Genomic DNA, 21,476 nt, shown 5'->3' on the forward strand with positions numbered 1-21,476 from the left:
AATTTGAATGTATTTGATTTATTATATTTTTTTGATTAATATAATATAATAAATATTTGACATATATCATATATGCAAGGATATTTTGAAAGCGTCATGTCATGTGTTATGTTCAAAAATAGTTCTCTTCTTGTATATATTTTTCGAAAAAACTATTTTTAAAAACAAAACATACTAGCCATAGTTTCCGCTTTGGATTTTACTTGATATATATTATTAGTAATTTTGGTGTGAGAACTTATGATCAAATTTCTTGAAAGAGAGTTTTCGGAATTTATGTTCAATGTTGATGAAGATCGTTAGTAGTCGAGGACGACGATGAAAAATTCGATGTTATCCATGGATCACGTTCGCGTGCGACTTAGTTCGTCGAATATAGCATGCGCATGGCTTTGTATCCACTTCCTAGCAAGCATTAACTTTTTCGGCAAATAGCATGGGCGTTGTCTTGTGTGTAGCAAAGAGGCATGCTCTGACCACATTCTAAGGTCATCTCCAACCCAAAAATCTATTTTGGTGTAAATTTTGTACTAAAATGGTGTGATTTCTGCATCAAATACAACATTCATCTCCAACCTATTTACTTCAAATCTTACACTAAAAAATATTTTTTTATAATATTCCTTTTATTTTATATAAATTATTCTGTTTAACTTAAAAATATAAATTTAACAATATTAATATTATAATTACCATTATATTTAATTAATTATTATATATTAATTGAATTATAATAATTAAAAACCAAAATACAATTAAAAAAAGTAAAAAAAATAAAAAATAAATTGCTCTACGCCAAATTGGCGCAAAGATATCCTCTGCGCCAAATTTGGCGTAGAAAAGTGGGGCTGCGCTAAATTGCCAAAATAGCGCAGCTCCTGTTGGAGAGAAAGTTTTGAGCAATTTTAGCATTTCATGCTAAAATAGCGTGGGGTTGGAGATGCTATAAGCATAATAGAATTGATGCAAATAGATCCTAATATATGTACAACTAATGTTACACATTGAATTATAAAGTGCATTTGAAAAGACAGAACGATAAATTCTATCAAAAGAAGGGATATTATCTTTTTTATTTAGAGAGGCAGAGAGAGAAGGTATCAAAATAATTTTTTATGTGCATAATTTCTCAATTATCATATATAGATAGAGGAAAACATACAATATAATTATAGATTCATAGCACCCAATTACAATGACATATTCCTTGAACCAAAAAGAACAAAGATGCCAACATCTCTTTTAAGCATTACGACTTCGATATGGAAAATTAGGCTCGAGAAACCTGAAATTTTCAATATCAATAAATAAGCACAATTTGTTTGACCCGGCAATATATATATATATATATATATATATATATATATATATATATATATATATATATATATATATGTACGTGTGTGTGTATGGTAAGAACTAAAGAGTAGAGTATCTACATTTTGTCCAACATTTTACAAGATGTACTTGGGTTGTAGTTATGAAAAATTATTAAAACTAGCTCAAATAAAGAATATTTTTTTTTTCATTTCTATTGTTTTTAAATTTGGGGGAGGGATCACTCAAGAGTTATCAGTGTCTCATTCATTTTATTATCTTTTACCATCATTTTTAAATGAAAGAACAATTTGTGAAAGTTTTATTTTGGCTCCTATTTATCGACGTGATGTAAAGCACCCTTATTTAATAACTTATCGTCCAAGTCAGTAGTCGAGATGGTCATGAACAAGAACACGAAAAATAAGTACTATGCAGGATAAACTGTTACATGCATGTATGAGAATAATCTCTTGAACATGTGGAGTATAGTGCTATATTTACAAGAACCGTCTCTTGAATTTGCAGTAGCCAACACTAGATTCTTGACACTCATGGATTGAGGGGTCAAACAGTGTTGATAATATCTAATTCTGAAAGAAAGATGATTGTAATACTCATATCTTGAGTGAGTTAAAAAAAAGCTTAAAATAGCTTACAAAATGACTATAGTAATTTGTATTAATTATTTTAGTAAAACGAGAACATTGTATTACTATATAGTAGTCTGAGCCTGAGATGTGACAGTATATTTACGGTGCCTCGCATTTCTTAATTATAATATCGTTGTCATAATCACAGGTTAATGATAATATAATTTAAGACAAAATATGACAAGCTTCAATTTTTCAAGAGAGCACCAATTTCGATATAAAATAGGATTAAAAAAATAAAAATGACCCTTTAAACTTTTACATCGCCGTTGGGGAATCCTCATAATAACAAATAAAGAACAAAAAAAAAAACAATCCCACGGTGGGATAATGAAATTTAATCGTGACTTCTTGAATCATGTAAGGGTAAAGTATGTCTTTTTGATAAAATAATATACCGAAAAGTAGTATGTTTAGTGTGAGTAATGATTAATGTAATCGTAGGAGCAAGATTTCATTAAATATTTTTCATTTGAAAAATATGCGTTGCTATTGTTCAATCAACTATTGGGTATTTCTAGATTCAGAATTTACGTAAACCGGTATATTAAGTGTTATGCGATGATCCCAACACGCGTTCAATCAGAATACGTCCAGGTTAAACGTGCTTACGTAAATCAGTAACTTCAAGGTTAAACGTGCTTGACTTGAGACAATTATAGGATGAGTGACCTCCTGATAAGTTTCCTAGAGTGCGTGTGAGTGAGGACATAACTTGATACAGTGGGGATATTTGTTGAGTCTGAGGTGTTACATGTATGTTTTCAGTAACAAAAAATAGAAAAAAAGGAGGAGGCGGCGGCGGAAGAGGGAGGAGCATGAGAACGGGTAACATGAAATGCATGGTATGAAATATGAACAACCAGTTTGAAACAGACGATTGAGATTGCCTCTATAGGATTACAGGACGTTGTTAACGGATGATCCAAGAAATGTCAATAGAGCTAATTTGAAATGGAATAACTCTAAACAGCTTAGACCACAAATGGTAATTTGCAAACTTTGAGCTATCTCATATCAAGAACCTCTTCATCATCAGGATCCAACTCAGTTGAAAGCCTCATTTTCTTTGCATCCCTCTGCCCTGTCCTCCCCTTCTTTGGTTTCCCCCTGAAAAATTAATTTCAATTGCATGGATAACACTGAACCTCAGTATACAAAATAACGAAAGAAATGGTGATCATTGGAACTTTAATTTCAAATGGAGTAAATGAAAGACGAGATCCATGTAATCAACTCAAACTAGTTTGGACTTTAGAACTAAAGGTTGTGTGATGATAACAACTGTGAAAGGTTAATGATTCCGGAAATTAACCATTCAACCAAAGAATTACAAAAAATAAGTCAATAAGTAAATACTTAATGGCCACTTGACTAAAATAAAAATGTTGAAGGTGTACTTACTGTGTAGAGGTGGTTAAACCTCCGCCCTTGGGTCGAATTTGAACCATATCCAATTTTCCATCTGCAGACAGAAGCAAGAGAGAGTGAAAAAAATGGGTAGCATTTAACCACCACTGGCCCGACTCCCGAACCTAACCCATGATCTCAGTTTGGATGTGACAGTCCAAAAGTATGGAAAAATTAATAGACTGTAATGAAGAACAAACCTTCTCTTGCAGCTTTCAGCTCATCTGCCTAAATGAAAGAAAGGAAAAAGATGAGAAAATGGAACCAAAACATTTAGCATGATAGCACCATCCTTCAAGTGTATAAGCACAGTTTCATCAATCCTGCTTATTTTCTAAATAAATGAAAAGAGTGATTCAAGTCTCTGCTGGTTTTGGAAGCCACCAATCTAACAGATTGTTTTAATTCCTCCCTAATAAAGGGATCAATATCTGAACTGTCAAAAGGCAACAAAAAGTTGGCGGTCTATTCAGAACAGAGAACCGTAAAACTAACTTACAACGGAATCTGTACACCATGCATGAGGTGTTTAAATAGCTCAGCAGTTCTAAGGCTCTTAATATTTTGGTATTTCAATTTTTACACATACAGACGACAAAAACTAAGAAATTTTTCAATGTTCTGATAAATATATATATAAACATGTAGTCATGAATACAGATGTCTGATATATTTCAAGCAGAGTGCTCAATATAAGGTAATTAAAACACAAGCTCGATTCAATGTATGAAGGACTGGACCTTGGACATACCGCAGGTGAAGTGACCGAGGACAAAGAAAATACCCTATCTTCAAGCTGAAACTTTCTGGTTCTTTTTAAGCTGACACACAGAGTAAGATGTGTTGGACGTTGCTAAAGCGTCAAAAAGAGAAACGATAACAGGCATAAAGTAAAACTTATGCACCCCTATAGTGGCATGCAACGCTTATCAGGTTAGTGAAATTTAGTTTGACTTCTATTGTAATGAAGTTTTAAATGAGTAAGATGGGTTTGCACATAATGCACCATGGTTTCCTCATTCTTTTTGCTACTTACAACCTAAATTGAGCATTTACTTTAACATTTTATTTATCGTAATTCAATACATGTTGCATTTTCTGTCATTTAAACTGCTAGCGAAATAAAAAATAAATTACCACCAAGGAGTATATAGAAATAATTTGCACCCTGCAACATACACGAGTGAGGCATGTTTACAAGCATAATAATTCCAGGAGTTGCCTAGAGTTTTTCTCTTCAAAAAATGTCAGGTTCACTTAATTATCTGATTTGGTGATTAATGAGTTTTTCATGAACTGCAACATGACTATTCTTTAGACATATACTCACCACTTCCTTGTAACTTACAACAAGAACAGAACGCAGTGTTCAATCACAGAAACCAGTCAAAAACAGAAGTAGTTACGTTTAAATCACACCCTAACATATTTGTCAAAAATGGATAAAAAATTTGATGAATATATAGATATGCTTCGATGAATCAATATGTTGATATCACACAGCTTTGAGAGCTTCAAGCCTGGGTATAAAAAGGCTAATATAACAGTAAAAAACAACCAAATCTCACAAATGCACAACACAAGGTTCAAATTTCCACCCACAAATAGGCTTGTCACGTGCACAATAGTTGTGTTACCAGGCGAACGGATTAAAATACAAATTTAATGGCACCTGGTATGGCATAAAGTTGCTTACTTAGATGTATTCTTCGATGAAGTAAGAAATCCATCAAAGCCTTTCAATGCATTCCCAAGAATGTTGGTTTCTTGCAAATAGCTTGTCTCCAGTTCGTATACCTAAGAGCAACACCCACAATACTTGGATTGAAAAACAATTAAATAAATGCTCCCAAAAAAAGAAAACAACTACATAAATAGAGAAACCCCATCTAAACCTTAATTTTGATCCGTAAAAAAAACAAAAAAACACGCACACAACTGGAACAACTAAAATTTCAGTAATTAATTTAAATTATTCCCAGCATTAAGGCACCCCACCAAATTCGATATAAATAAACTGGAGGATAAATTTTGAAACTAACCATTTTATAATAAAAATCATTCCATTTTTTCATAAAGTACACATCTTTATAACAATATTCAGAACAAATTGAAGAAATTACCTGTTTTTCAACACTTCTAAGTTCGTCCAGAAGCTTTTCCCTCCTCTTCAACTGAGAGGAGAGCAGGACTTTGGGATTATTATAGCCTCCGTGCCCTAGATATATAATACTATATTAAAACAAATCTGGAAATACAATTGAATTTAATTTTACAAAATCAAATTCATATTCCTATTTATATTAGGGTATGTGAAATCCAAGGTTTGCTACACTTGTTACCTTGTAACTCCATTTTCGCGCCAGTAGCTGCTTTATTCTGTTGCAGAATTCGGGGTAACGGTATTTTGAATGGAGGGGTCGTTTGTTTTCGAGGAAAAAAGGATAAGCGGGTTGAACGGATAAGGGGCGTTATTTATACAGCCATATTCTTTTTGGACAAACTGCAATTTTTGTTTTTTTAACATTTGTTGGTGTGTGATTTTGTTATTTATGTTGTAATTTTAATTTGAGTAGGTCTCTTGTCAACGGTCTCACAAATCTTTATCTGTGAGACGTGAGACGGATCAACCCAACCGATTTTCACAATAAAAAATAATACTCTTAGTATAAAAAGTAATATTTTTTCATGGATAACCCAAATAAGATATTCGTCTCACAAAATACGACCTGTGAGACCGTCTACACAAGTTTTTGTCTTTTAACTTTTAGTCTCACACACACACACACACACACACACATATATATATATATATATATATATATATATATATATATATATATATTTCATAAAAAAAACTAAAACTGTAAAACACAAACATACAAGCCAAAAATTGGATTTTGTTGTATATATCACATATCATTACAATTTAAAAGAAATCAAATAACATAAAATATTTCATTCTTTGAATTTCATACAAAATAAGTTATATCTAAAATTGCAACACTTATTTTTATTCCCTAACAATTTGTCAATACGTGCATGGTCCAACCTAGGTCTGTGAAAATTGGGCTGGGCTTCATGTGGCCCATTTCCAAATTGGGTGTGTGTGTGTGTATATATATATATATATGTTACAAGAATATATACCGGAACCACTACAAAAGAATTATTCTTCCGGTACTTTTTATTATTTCGGGTTTTCCCTTTCGGTGGCTACATTTTCTTCATCCTTTCTCCTCCATTTGCTGTACAATAATCTCCCGAACTGTTTCCATGTCGTTCCGTGGAGTAGGGGTCTGTTTATTTTCCTATATTACTATTTTTTGTGGTATTTTTACATCTTAACTTTTGTTGATTGGTCGACTGATTTGCGTATGTATTATTGCTCTGATCTTGTAGTTTATAGCTTTATATTTGTCTTTCATTTGTTGTTTTTTGTTTGCTGAATTATGGAATCTCTTTGAGAAACTTCAGTTAAAGTGAAGTATTATGGGGATCTTCTTGCTTTGTTGTTCAAATTGAAGACATGAAGTAGCATCCTTGGATGGTCTCGTCCTTGTTTTTGCTTATGTATTATACAATCCCCTATGATTTCTATTCATCTCTGTTGATTTTTACTTGAATGATTTATTGCTTTTACATTCCTCGCCTATGGTTTGTTTTGCTGGCTTACAAAGAATTGGAACTAGCATAATAGTTTGTTTTGTTATTTGAATTCCTAGTGTTAGGGTTAGAGACAATATCTGCACTGATTTCTGGGTCGAGGATTTTCTAGTTTTTGGGAAATTGGAGTCATGGATAGGTCTGATCTGAATTGTCCCTTTGGGATTGGTTTGATGGGGCATAGAATGTATTTGTTTGGCTCATGGTTGGCATTTGAGGTTAATAATTTAAATGAAATTTGATTTATGATCTATGAGTTAATTATGTTATTCTGATTCATCCTTAAGCTTTTTACCGATATTTACAATTTCAGAGAAATGCATCATCCGGAATGGGTGTTGCTGATCACAGCAAAACCACATACATGGAACTGCAACGGAAGAAGGTATACCGCTATGTAATTTTCAAGATTGAAGAAAAGAAAAGTGAAGTTGTGGTCGAGAAAACTGGCAGCCCGGCTGAGAGTTACGAAGATTTCGCTGCATCTCTGCCTGAGAATGACTGCCGATACGCTGTTTATGACTTCGATTATGTGACTTCTGAGAACTGCCAAAAGAGCAAGATCTTCTTTATAGCATGGTCTCTCTCTTTTTGTCGCTCTCTAATGCAAACAGTTATCTTGTAGGCATCCTGTAAGGATTATTTCGTCAGACAGATATAAAAATAATGAGAATATCAGAATAGAATGAAAAACAGTAAATTTGTGTTTTGTCAGAATTAGGTGTTGTGCCAGATGTTACAACATCTCGGACAACATCTACACGCAGCGGAAAATTAACTTTTATAACACAAATTGATTTGAAATAAATAGATGGACAAGATTAAATATGCACAAGTATAAATACTTGTGCGGTGCCTTATGGCAAAAATTAATCACTAGAAAACCACAATGTTTACACAAAAACCTAACACTAGTGATTATGACAAAAATCAATTTTCTCAACAAGTTGAGAAAATAAAGCTTTCTAAAAACAAACAACCAGAATAAAACTAAAAAAACAAGAAAGCAAAAAAAAAACGTGTTGCCCAACAGTAGATCCAAGAGAACCAATCTTCAGCCAACGTCTGCAAGGATGTTGTCTTCGGATGCTCTCAACATTCACGGCAACACTTGATATCGGCAGTCTTTAATGGAACGATGTTCCTCGTGATTTTCTCTGAACTTTAGATCGTGCAAAGTATGTATATGACTCTGGGTGAAAAAGACGGCCACGCCCAACGTCCTAGGTTTTTCCTTTTTATAGATGAGAGCCTTATCTTTTAAGGAAACCTATTAAGCAAGGAAATTGAGAGTTTTATTAGGAATAAACTCTTTTTAAACATTAAGATCATATCTTATCAATTCACTAAATCTTTTAATATCTCATTAGAAAAGGAAGGCAAAATCAAAACAAATATTTAGTCAATCAAAACAATAAAGAAAATATATCGGAGGAAATAATTAATTATATTAATTGAAAACTTGGAAAACATTATTTCCCTTCAATCTCCCCCTTTTTGCCTTTCTTGGACAAAATGAGATCAAACCCATATATCATTCTTAGTTCATTTTAACTCCCCCTGAGTTCAGGCACTTTTGTCTCCCCCTGAATAAGAAACTGTTAACAGAGGTGTTGTTAGTAAAGGTGACAACATTCAAAGCAACACCTGCACAAGCTCTTGATATATCCAAGCAAAACAAAAGGGAGAGGCAGACTTACACACTAGAAGAGCACAAACAGTTAACACTATAGGAGCATAGACGGTTTAAACAGAAGATCAAAACAGAAAAAAATTAGTCAGCTCAGCTTAATCAATCCTCATCATCACTATCATCCTCATCTTCTGTATCAATGTCATCCTTAGTGCCAGAGGGACCAGCATCATCTCCCCCTTTTTGTCCATGAAAGACTCCAACAGCCAGCAGTGCTTGGATGGTAATAGCTAAATCCTCATAGTAGGCCAAATCAGCTTTGGCTTGTTCAATCTTCTTCAGTGCATGATCGAGAACCATCTGGGCACCAGCTACTGATATTTTCACATAATCAGACAAGGATGGAGTAGCGGTGGTAGGTGCAGACGGACCAGTGGTAGGAGGTACAGTGGTGGAGGAGGAAGGCTGAGTAGGGCCAGTAGCAGGAGGTACCGAGGCAGAGGCACTCCATGGAAGATCAACCTTCCGCTTGCCGTGCATAAGTGCAGAGGCAATCTTGAGCGGATCAGTGGGCAAAGATAAAGGTTCTGTAATGTTCTTAACAAACCCCTGTGACACCAAGATTCCATAAATCAGAGAGGGAAATGGGAGCTTGGATGACTTCAAACCACCAGCAGCGTACTGCAACACTGTGTTGAACACCAGGCGGCCAAAGTTTAAAGTTGAATTCCCAACAGAGAAGAGAGTCAGCGCCTGAGCCTTGGTGACAACAGTGGTATTCGTAGTCGGGGTCCAATTATGGATGGCAATCTTGTGCAGCACCGAATAGAGTGAAGTAAGGGTAGCAGCTGAGACCTTGTGTGGATGGAGAGGAAACTTGCTGACCATGCCACCAGTGAGGACAGAAATTACCTCACCTAAATCCGGAAGAGAGCCTTTAGCAGCAGCAGGTGTATCATAGTGTGCATTGATTACATCGGCTGTGAAGTTGTATACCCTGTTGCGGACAAAAACTTGTCCAAATTTTGCCGATCTTGGATCCCCAACACTTAAAGTAAGATTACCATAAAATTCAAGGATAGCCTTATGACAGTAAGGGAGAACAGAGGAGCAAGTAGAGAACAGACCCCTAGATTTGAGAAACTCAATTAAATTGTACCGATAAAAGGCTTCCACATCCACATTACGCTCCGCAACAAACTCTCGATTTTCATAGAGAGGCCAGTTCGAGAATGCAGTCTCAGAGTAGAACATGGTGTTGTAACAAGTGGCCAAATCATAGGCAGATAGATCAATGTCATCCTCAGTGTTCTCAACATCTGGGGCAACATCCATAGGTTCAGAGTCATTTGCACCACCAGAGATCGCTTCATCAGCAGAGGCACTCTTTGACTGGCTGGAGACGGTCGGATTTGTAGCGGAATGGTGAACAGTAGAGGTTGAAGGAGCCTTTCCCTTCTGATTTTTCAAGTTGGCCATAAATTGGGCCAACGAAATTTCAACCTCATTCTCATCAACAGGATTCTGAGAGGATAATGTGGGAGAAGTGACGGGTTAGAGGGAGCATCATCGTCATCCTGGATAGAAGACGAGGATGATGAAACCACAGTAACTCGGGGTGCAGGTCTTTTACGAGCAACCAATTCGTAGTCCCCATCAGCGGAGTCATCTCCCGAAGTCTCTGCAGGGTCAATCAACGATGGACGAGTGGATGGTTGCCCTTTGTGCCGAAACCGTTTCCCTGGTGTGAGGTCAGGATTATACCCTGCCTGCCGCTTGGATCGACGAACGGGCGGACGCGGAGGATCGAATACTTGAATGATTGGTGGATTCTCTACGTCAAAGGCATTTCCAGGTTCGCCTGGAGCAATTATCTCCAAAGGGACTGGATCTTCAGTTGTAATTACCAATGGTAGAGGCGATTCGACAGCGGGTGTCGTAGCAGATGTTGTCTCAGTACCGGCAACATTTTCGGTGTGCCCCATTTCACTCCGGATGTCCAGGGGATCAAAACCAGTGCCTGCCATTGATGATAAATTGCAAGTCAGACAGAGAGACAAGAATTTCAGAAGGAAATGCGAGAGTGTTGGTGCAATGTCTTAGGGTTTCTATGGTGAGTGTGAAGTAGGTGAGAAGTGGGGAGACCGATAATCACAATTAAGCGCAAAGGAACTGCCTGTAAGTCTAACGGTAACAAAAATTCAATTTAACCAAATCAGCCGTTAACCCCTTTAATTAAGTACATAGATAATTTCTCGCACAAATTGGATTCAAAAATTCCAGAAGTAACCCACATCGATTATCGCACCACTAGACATCGTGCATCACGAAGATTCGAGAGTTTTGCACAATCTGGATTTTCATCGAATTTTCGTTGTCGAGATACTCATGTCCTCGTGACACAACAATATTCACAATGTTATGTTTATGCATGACCTATTTATGCCTAATAACAGAATGTAACAGAAATAGAAACATGAAAACAAATGTGAGATATGTTTACAGAAGAGGTGTTGTCACAAATGTCGGCAGCATCTTCTGACAACACGTCCAATTCCAAAAAAATAATTTTGATTTTTCTGCACACTTGGAGATTTTTTTTTTTTTTTTTTTCTGACCATAGAAGTGGCAGCTCCCACACTAGAAGAACGGTCTTCTTTAGGACTCCTTTAGGTAGCTTTTTCCATTTTCTTCTATTTTGCCTTCTGTATTAAATTCAGAAGAGGTAGCTCCCACACTAAAAGCACAGTCTTCATTGGACTCTTTTAGGTAGCTTTTTCCCATCTTTTCTTCTGATACAGAGCATATGCATAATTGATTTTTCTTTTTACTCACTCTTTGCAAGTCACTTTTTGTATGGGACAATGTCATGGAGTACATGATCATCCTTCAACTATTTTGTGATTTAATCAGATTGTTAACCATATCCAAGTGTGTCAAATAAGATAGAATAAGGAATTGTAAGTGTAACAGAAGATTAAGCAACATCATTCCAACACATCATATCACAGAATGCATGAAAATGCAGTATGTCTAAATCCTAGAAATGCAAATGCATGTTAGATGTTGTCCGAGATGTTGTAACATCTGGAGAAACATCGATCAATGCTTAATCAGAACACATGCTGAGAGATTTCCTGAGATTGGAGAATCTCTCAAAGTCTAATGCTTTTGTGAATATGTCAGCCAGTTGGTTATTTGTATCAACAAAATCAATTCTAATCAAACCTTGTTCGACTAAGTCTCGAATAAAATGATGCCTTATGTCAATGTGCTTTGTCCGAGAGTGTTGTACTGGATTTTTTGAGATGTTAATTGCACTAGAATTATCACAGTACACCATTAAAGGATCACTCTTAAGACCATAATCCTCTATCATTTGATTCATCCACAGAAGTTGGGTACACGCATTTCCAACTGCTACATATTCAGATTCGGCAGTGGATAAGGACACACAGTTCTGTTTTCGACTATGCCAAGAAATTAAATTATTGCCAAGATAGAAACACCCCCCAGAAGTACTTTTTCTATCATCTATATCCCCTGCCCAGTCAGCATCTGAGAATCCTACTAGATTAGAATTGGTTTCATGAGTATACCATAATCCTAGATTAATGGTTCCGGCTATGTATCGTAGGATACGTTTTACAGCTTTTAAATGAGAAATCTTAGGATTAGATTGGTATCTAGCACATAAACACACACTAAACATTAAGTCAGGGCGGCTAGCAGTCAAGTATAAGAGACTTCCTATGATGCTGCGGTAAAGGGTGTTGTCAACATCTTCGGCCGCAACATCTTTGGATAGTTTTTCATTTGAGCCCATTGGTGTTCTCATGTGCTTGACGTTTTCATTAGCAAATTTCTTAATTAAATTCTTTGCATACTTGCTTTGGCATAAAAAGATGCCGTCATGCATTTGTTTTATTTGCAAACCCAAAAAGTAGTTTAGCTCACCAACCATACTCATTTCAAACATAGATGACATGCACTCAACAAAGTCATTGGCATGCTGTTGTGATGAAGAACCAAAGATCATATCATCGACATAGATCTGACAAATAAGAATCTCACCTTTGGCATTTTGAATGAAGAGTGTTTTATCTACCTCACCTCGTGTAAATCCGATGTCAAGGAGATAGTCAGTCAACCTCCCATACCATGCACGGGGTGCTTGCTTCAAGCCGTAGAGAGCTTTTTTCAATTTGTACACATGATTTGGATGATGTGGATCCTCAAATCCTTTTGGCTGTCTCACATGAACTTCTTCATTCAAGAACCCGTTCAAGAAGGCACTTTTGACATCCATTTGGAAAAGTTTTATTTTCATGTAGCATGCAATGGCAAGCAAAAGTTGGATTGACTCAATACGGGCAACAGGAGCAAAGGTCTCATCGAAATCAACTCCCTCAACCTGTGTGTACCCCTGAGCAACCAGCCGTGCTTTATTTCGAATGATGTTTCCTGACTCATCAGTTTTGTTTTTAAAAACCCATTTTGATCCAATGATATTGCCATGGTCAGGGGGTGGAACTAGAGTCCACACCTCATTTCGAACAAACTCTTCAAGTTCATCATGCATAGCATCAGTCCAAAATTCGTCTTTTAGTGCTTCCATAACATTTTTTGGTTCAATTTGAGACACAAAGCATGAGAATCTAACCTGCGAGTACATGGTACTCATGCACACAAGTCCAACCATTTTTCGGTAGTCAATTTTATCCTTCTTCCTGGTCTGGATATCTTCACTCATTCCTCCAATGATTTGAGACGACGGGTGGTTCTTTTGGATTTTGCTTGGGATACATGGTCCATCCTCGACTTCCTCATTATCGCTGTGAACATATTCTTGCGATTTGTTGACATCAGTGTCACATGTTGTGCCAGATGTTGCAGCATCTGGAGCAACATCTGTCGTTTTCAGCGGTATTTGAGTTTCTAACAGATCTTCAACATCATCTTCTGCAGTTTTCTTCCTAAGATCTGCACAATCATCAAACACAACATTAATTGATTCCATAATAGTCCTTGTTCTGAGATTAAACATACGATAGGCACGACTATTAGTGGCATATCCGAGAAACAGACACTTATCACTCTTGGAGTCGAACTTAGCCAGTTGATCCCTGTCATTCAAAGTATAACATACACAGCCAAAAACATGAATGTATCTAAGGTTAGGTTTCTTTCCCATAATGATTTCATAAGAGGTCATGGTTGATCCACTCCTTAGATACACTCTATTTGAAATATGACATGCTGTGTTTAGGGCTTCTGCCCAAAAACGCTTTGCGAGGTTCTTTGAAGTTAACATTACTCTTGCCATTTCTTGCAAAGTCCTGTTCTTACGTTCAGCAATGCCATTCTGTTGCGGTGTTTTTGGTGCTGAAAATTCATGAGAAATACCTTTTCTGTCACAGAATGATGAAAATGAACGATTTTCAAATTCTTTACCGTGATCAGTCTTGATCCTTCTTATCTTCAAACTGTGGAGGTTAGTGATTCTAGTGATCAAGTTTTTGAATACATCGAAAGTATCCGACTTCTCTTTAATAAAATTAACCCATGAGAAACGGGAGAAGTCATCCACACATACGAAAGAGTATTTCTTACCTCCGAGGCTCTCAACTTCCATAGGACCCATAAGGTCCATGTGTAGTAATTCCAGACACCGTGTTGTCCCAGGTGTTGACAACACTGGATGGGACACGTGAGTCTGTTTACCCTTTTGGCAGTCACCGCACACATATGGTATACCAGAGGAGAGATTAGGCATACCTCTTACTGCATCATACTTACTCAAGTTTTTCAGGGTTTTGAAGTTTGCATGTCCTAGTTTTTGATGCCAAAGGTCAAGTTCGGTGATCTGCACATGTTTGCATGAAAGGTCTTCTCCTATTTGGTAGCAATTGTCTGACGACCTTGTACCTGTCATAACACACACATTCGATTCATCAAAGACTTCACAGTTATGTTTATCAAATTTAACAAACAAATTATCATCGCATAGTTGGCTTATGCTTATCAAATTTGAATTCAATCCTTCAACATGAAGCACATTGTGAAGCTTTGGCAATCCTTCAACATTCAGTGTGCCCTTTCCTATAATTCTTCCTTTTGCTCCCCCTCCATAGGTCACTCTACCACATTTTAGTTCAACATACTCGATCAGATGTTCTTTAGACCCCGTCATGTGGCGTGAGCTTCCACTATCAAAGTACCAATGACCTGCAGTATTAGTTTTCAATGAAGTGTAGACAACTTTACAGTGAGTTGTTACCTTTGGGATCCAAATTTGTCTTACTATAGGTCCATGGTGGGAGGTGTTGCGGAAAGTGTTGGACAACATTCGGGGCAACATCTGGCTCGACTTTTGATTCATGCGATCATCCCTGAGTTTAAAACAGTATGGCCTGATATGACCAGGCTTAAAGCAGTAATGACATACGTACCTTCGTTTTCTTTTCCTAGGGATGGGTGCCGCAGATTGTCTTTTTGGAGGAGAGCTTTTGATGGGGGACTTGGATTGAAGTTGTGGAGATGTATCATCTTTTCCTTTCACAAAGACTGTAGACTTGGAAGATTCACCTGTTTCGAACACACTGTCCTTGAACCCTAAGCCTTTCTTGTCATCTCTTCCCATCAAAAGTATGGATTCAAGCTTGGATGTGCTTGTATTAAATTTGGACAGGGTTTCAGTTGCTCTTTGAAGATCTTCTCTGGTCTTACCAAGTTCCAAATCTTTTTTGCTCAAAATTACCTCGAGTTTAGCAACCACTGCTTTTAGATCAGCATTTTCTTTCATCACCGATTTCAGTTCAGCATTTTCTTTCACCAGATTGGCATTAAGCTTGTTTCTTTTGGTCCAATCTTCAAACAGTTCTTCATAAAGCTCTTGGACACTCTCAAGAGTAAGTTCTTCACCTTCAGCCTCCAGATCATCTTCATTCAAGTTTTCAGAAACTGTAGAGTTGAAACAGACTGGTTTTTCACAAATGTTGTGGCCAGGTGTAGCAACACCTAGGGCAACACCCAAAGGATTCACTTGTAGCCAGCGGGTTTCTGTCAGTAGTGCAGTTAGAGAGGTTTGATTGTCTTCATCCGTGGACTTCTCCTCAAGATCAGATTCTTCATCGCTAAGGGATGCATTATACCCTTTGCTCTTGCGTAATCTGTTTGCACATTCGTTGGCGTAGTGACCAAATCCTTGGCATTCTCTACACTGCACAGAATCAGACTTCCTTGATTTGAATTGCCCCTTGCCTTCATTCCTAGTTTGAATTGGTAACTTCGCAGGTAACCTTTGTGACTTTTCAGGAAGACTAGAATGTTTAGAAGGTTGTGTATCCTTTTTCTTTTCCCGGATTCTTTTCAAGTAATCCCCAAATTTCTTTGTGATAAAAGAGATAGAATCCTCACAGAGATCAGAATCGTTGACTTCTTGAGATATTTGTAGAAGTTCATTGTAGGAGTCATTAGAAGTTTAAAGTGCAATTGTCTTCCCTTTGTCCTTTCTTTGCATATCCAGATTCATCTCAAACGTGCGTAGTGAGCTGATAAGATCTTCCACTGACATCTTAGACGTGTCCTTAGCTTCATCTATTGCACAGATTTTTATATTGAATCTTTTAGGCAGAGAACGGAGGATTTTGCTTACTAGACGCTCACTGGAGATAGATTCTCCAACACTGAATGCCTCATTAGCAATCTCCCGTAGACGTCGATCATACTCAAGTATGCTTTCAGATTCCTCCATCCTCATCATTTCGAATTTGGAGGTAAGCATCCTTAATCTGGTTCGTCTCACACTCTCAGACCCTTCGCAATGGCATTGAAGGATATCCCATGCACTTTTAGCCGAAGTACAGTTTGTGATTAAACTGAACATGTTCATATCAACCGATGTGAATATAGCATTCAAAGCCTTTGAGTTATGATTTGAATTTTGCACTTCGTCAGCAGTCCAGTCATTTTCAGGCTTTGGTCGATTGTCCCCCTCTTGATCTGTTGCGACTGGTGGAGTCCATCCGTTGATGACGCGCTGCCATGCCCGTTCATCTAGGGATTTTATGTAGTATCGTATCTTGACCTTCCATAAGCTGTAATTAGTACCATCAAGGACTGGTGGTCGAAGTGCTGCACTTGCAAATGTGATGTCCATTAAATATTTCTGTCAAACAAAACAAAAACCAGAATCAGCACTTAGTATATCAAGAGTTGGCTCTGATACCACTTGTAAGGATTATTTCGTCAGACAGATATAAAAATAATGAGAATATCAGAATAGAATGAAAAACAGTAAATTTGTGTTTTGTCAGAATTAGGTGTTGTGCCAGATGTTACAACATCTCGGACAACATCTACACGCAGCGGAAAATTAACTTTTATAACACAAATTGATTTGAAATAAATAGATGGACAAGATTAAATATGCACAAGTATAAATACTTGTGCGGTGCCTTATGGCAAAAATTAATCACTAGAAAACCACAATGTTTACACAAAAACCTAATACTAGTGATTATGACAAAAATCAATTTTCTCAACAAGTTGAGAAAATAAAGCTTTCTAAAAACAAACAACCAGAATAAAACTAAAAAAACAAGAAAGCAAAAAAAAAACGTGTTGCCCAACAGTAGATCCAAGAGAACCAATCTTCAGCCAACGTCTGCAAGGATGTTGTCTTCGGATGCTCTCAACATTCACGGCAACACTTGATATCGGCAGTCTTTAATGGAACGATGTTCCTCGTGATTTTCTCTGAACTTTAGATCGTGCAAAGTATGTATATGACTCTGGGTGAAAAAGACGGCCACGCCCAACGTCCTAGGTTTTTCCTTTTTATAGATGAGAGCCTTATCTTTTAAGGAAACCTATTAAGCAAGGAAAGTGAGAGTTTTATTAGGAATAAACTCTTTTTAAACATTAAGATCATATCTTATCAATTCACTAAATCTTTTAATATCTCATTAGAAAAGGAAGGCAAAATCAAAACAAATATTTAGTCAATCAAAACAATAAGGAAAATATATCGGAGGAAATAATTAATTATATTAATTGAAAACTTGGAAAACATTATTTCCCTTCACATCCCATGCATATCCTTTCCCCCCTTCGTTTAGCCGGGTATCCTTACCAAATAATTTTGGAAACAACCTTCATTTTCAAAATGCTTTTTTTTATGGCATGTTAATTTCATATCACTGTTTTGCAGACTGTCCGGAGTGTCAGTTTAGGCGTTATTTTCTACACATCAGCTGCAATTTAAATATTTTAGCTAGGCTACCCCAACTTCATTTAGGATTTTAGCTTCCAGTTTAAGGTGATTTTGTTTTGCATCCATATTCGTGTATCACAATAACTATTTCCAATTTTTTAAAAACAAAAAACAAAAGAAAAACAACAGTTTCACTTATTATGCTGAATACAATGTGGTATTCCGTATTAGGCCAGACCAACTTGTTTAATTGGTCCTTGAAAATTTTCCAACTCATCTGGGAGAAATATTTTTTTAAACCGTGTGATACAGACACCACACAACGGCTATCACTTTTACTTAAGTATTGTTATCTTTTTTTTTTTTCCATTTATGAGTTGTGAACTTCTTTCAATTATCTAGGAACCAGTTACTATCCTATTTCACAAATTTAAGTGAACAAATAGATAAAGAACAGTATTGCTGTGAGTTCGGCCGGGTTTAACCATTTCTGGATTTTGGTTACATTTGTTGATTGATTGATTGGATACTCTATATTTAAGTGTCTTTTGGATAATACAAATATTTGTTGCATATAGGATGAAACTATGTTGAACTGTTTAAGATGTTCGGGTTTAGAATCAAAACAAGAATTTGTGCTCAGGGTTTTATATTGATGAGATTGGTGTATCTTCTCGTTGTCATCAACCTCACCTAATTGTACCAAATTGTCAGGTGTCTGTTATATTTTGTTTTGAATATTAGAATGTGCAGCGTGTAGTCGTCTTTTGGTTATATTTTGAAACTTAACTTTTCTTAGAACGTGTAAGTTTCCTGGTGTTATGTGCGTGTATGCAGATATAAATGTTGCACCCCCTCCATGACTTCCTTCCCCGCCGAAAGCCATAGCAAAATCATTGATTTCATATAGTAATTCAAATGATAACGAGGCAACTATTAATTGAGATATCCATGTTCCTTTCAGGTCTCCTTCCACCTCTCGGATCCGTGCAAAGATGCTCTATGCCACATCCAAGGAAAGGTTTAGGAGGGAACTGGAAGGTGTACATTATGAAATTCAGGCAACTGACCCTACTGAAATGGACCTTGAGGTGATCAAGGAGCGTGCTAATTGAAGAGTTTGCAGCTGAAACATAGGTAATATATTTTGGAGCTGTCTCCAAGAAAAACGAGTTCCTTGGAATACTTATGTATACATTTATACATGGCTTAATTAAAAATAATTCGACCCCTGGGAAGGCTGATTTGGAACTCTTGGATTTTCCTGTTATGGGTATCATGTTGTTCCTCTTCTGATGATGTTTTCCAATGAAGAATATTTGTGACAATGTCTATTGACAGTTGAATACTGAAATATTGTGTGCTTCTGTTGAATTGCATATGTGCCTTTTATAATATCAGGTTAAAAATTGTCGATACGTGTTCCATGTCGAGCGTTAGCATGATCCTGGAAAACGACACCTTGTCTAAAACTGAACTTTCCATAATCTTGTGAGGAATGGAAGGGAGGTTGATGTGATATGGTAAAATTTGTAGAGTTTCACGATGGTTTTGTAAATTAGACTTGCAGTCTTTTACTTGCATACTTGATTTCTGTAACAGTTTGTGCTAATATTTTTACAAAGCGATGATGGTCCAGTCCTCAGTATAAAATATGTTATCTTTGAGAGTCCGTTGCTGACTACTGGCTAGCTTCCTTTTCTTCTTTTAGTTTAGGACATCATTCGACTTAAAACTTCAAATCATGATTTGTAAAATGCCAACCTTTTCTTTTGCACGTTTATTCACATTCTGTCATAGAAAAATTGGGAAGGATTCCTATTTGATATGCGACGCCACGTTGCCACGTCATTGCATTGTATATAATATAATATAGTATAGAAATATTTATTTATTGCAAATGTATAATATATTTTATTTTTAAAATAATTATTTTAAATTTAATTGTTTATGTTTAAATGATGATTAAATACAATAAAAAGTGATTTAATAAACATGTAGGAATTAGTTGAGTAAAATGTGGAACGAGATTGGTGCACATAAAATGAAATCTATGTTTATATTGAATATTGAACTAAAATTGATTAAAAAAATATATTAGTATGACAAGTCATATCTAAATGATTACTTTAATGGCTTGAGATACAGATATTTACATACATACATATCCACACGTATAGAGATATATAGATATAGATACATGTATATTCACAGCAGCCAACTAAAGCAAAACAATCCAAACAAATTTTTGTTTTTTTTTTGTAATTCAAAAATTAACTGTGGTTTGATTATGTCATGACATGTAGGCTAGTTTATTTATATTTTAATTGAATTCTTCTTTTTTCTAGTTGCTTTTTTTCGTGATACAATCGGGAGAACAAATTCCCTAGAATATTATTATCACGTAAAAAGATACATAAACTGGAACTTACACATTCCTACCCCTCAAAGATATTTTGTTGACAAACGCTAGGCTTAACAGTCCCACCTCTCTCCCATAAAGAACTTTTTAGGGAACAAAAGATTGATCTGCCACTCCTTTGTATTTGACCATTCATCCCAAACTTGAATCTCCCCTCAGATTTTTCAGAGATGAAGATGCAAGGGTCCTGTCCTGTTCAAAGATAGAAAGACAATGGACCTCACACATCTCTTATATTCATTATTGAGGTAGATAACCTCTTTTTTTCCTGTCTTAGACGCGTGACCCAACGGGAGTCTAATGAGGCCAACAAAAATAATTATTTCATTTCTATTGGTGAATCACGACATGAAACTTTCCAAAAAGTTATTACAAATATGTAAAATATGTTAAAAGTTATTTCAATGCAATGGTAAGAGAGGAAGTTTTTTATAATTTTGATTGAGTCAGCGTATGACATTAAGAACCTAATATTTCATGAAAAAATTTGTCACTTCGAGTATAAAAAATATGATGGAGTAACATTCATTAGTTATACAACAAAAAAATATTTTATGAATAAGCAGATGAAGGGGGCACATATTATGATATCATAGCCCGCCGTAACTTGACAAAAAAAACCTGTACGTGTCTGTATATTTCTCTCTGGGTCCAGCTTGGAGAGACAAACGCTGTCGGATAATGTTCATTTCACATTTCGTTTGGTGGGAATTTGTCCCCCCAACGTAGTACTTACTTTTTGGTAGAGTTTATATCGTTTTACCCACACCCGAACAATTCATTTAATTTCTTTTTACCAGTTTCATGCAATGCTAATATTTTTGCCAGAAGCGTGAACTTTTAATATGCTTTGCTACCTTAATACTCTTGAAATATTGGTTTAGGATAAGTGATTCTTTTTACCAGTGTTCTAAAAAAATTAGCTTTTTAGTTTCACCATTAATTCACAAGGTTCAAATATTTTTCTTAATGAAAGGTTTTTATGAATATATATAACTATGTAATCAAAAGTCATCAATATTTTTTCAAAAAAATTGGATACTTAATTAATAATGGGTTCAATTTTTATCGGATTAGAATTTTATAGTTTTTTTTTTTTTTGAAGTGTAGGAAACTATTAATCATTGTAATTTTAACTTAAAAATTTATTCATGTAAT

The 21,476-nt window shown here is 35.9% G+C and overlaps 2 protein-coding genes across 2 annotated transcripts; one reads left to right on the forward strand and one right to left on the reverse strand.

The window, feature by feature from the left end:
- Window positions 1-2,799: 2,799 nt before the first annotated feature.
- LOC140811538 (uncharacterized) lies at window positions 2,800-5,868 on the reverse strand. The gene is made up of 7 exons (XM_073169475.1): window positions 5,723-5,868; window positions 5,504-5,598; window positions 5,077-5,177; window positions 4,132-4,201; window positions 3,581-3,608; window positions 3,375-3,435; window positions 2,800-3,080 (listed from the first exon to the last, which is right to left on the reverse strand). Exons 1-7 carry the CDS (start codon window positions 5,733-5,735, stop codon window positions 2,978-2,980), a joined length of 471 nt encoding a protein of 156 aa, XP_073025576.1. The 5' UTR covers window positions 5,736-5,868; the 3' UTR covers window positions 2,800-2,977.
- Window positions 5,869-6,541: 673 nt separating this feature from the next.
- On the forward strand, window positions 6,542-19,270 carry LOC140811539 (actin-depolymerizing factor). The gene is made up of 3 exons (XM_073169476.1): window positions 6,542-6,677; window positions 7,360-7,625; window positions 18,861-19,270. Exons 1-3 carry the CDS (start codon window positions 6,657-6,659, stop codon window positions 19,009-19,011), a joined length of 438 nt encoding a protein of 145 aa, XP_073025577.1. The 5' UTR covers window positions 6,542-6,656; the 3' UTR covers window positions 19,012-19,270.
- Window positions 19,271-21,476: the final 2,206 nt, after the last annotated feature.

Source organism: Primulina eburnea, chromosome 14 (genome assembly GCF_022965805.1).
Source record: "Primulina eburnea isolate SZY01 chromosome 14, ASM2296580v1, whole genome shotgun sequence".
Taxonomy (NCBI): domain Eukaryota; kingdom Viridiplantae; phylum Streptophyta; class Magnoliopsida; order Lamiales; family Gesneriaceae; genus Primulina; species Primulina eburnea.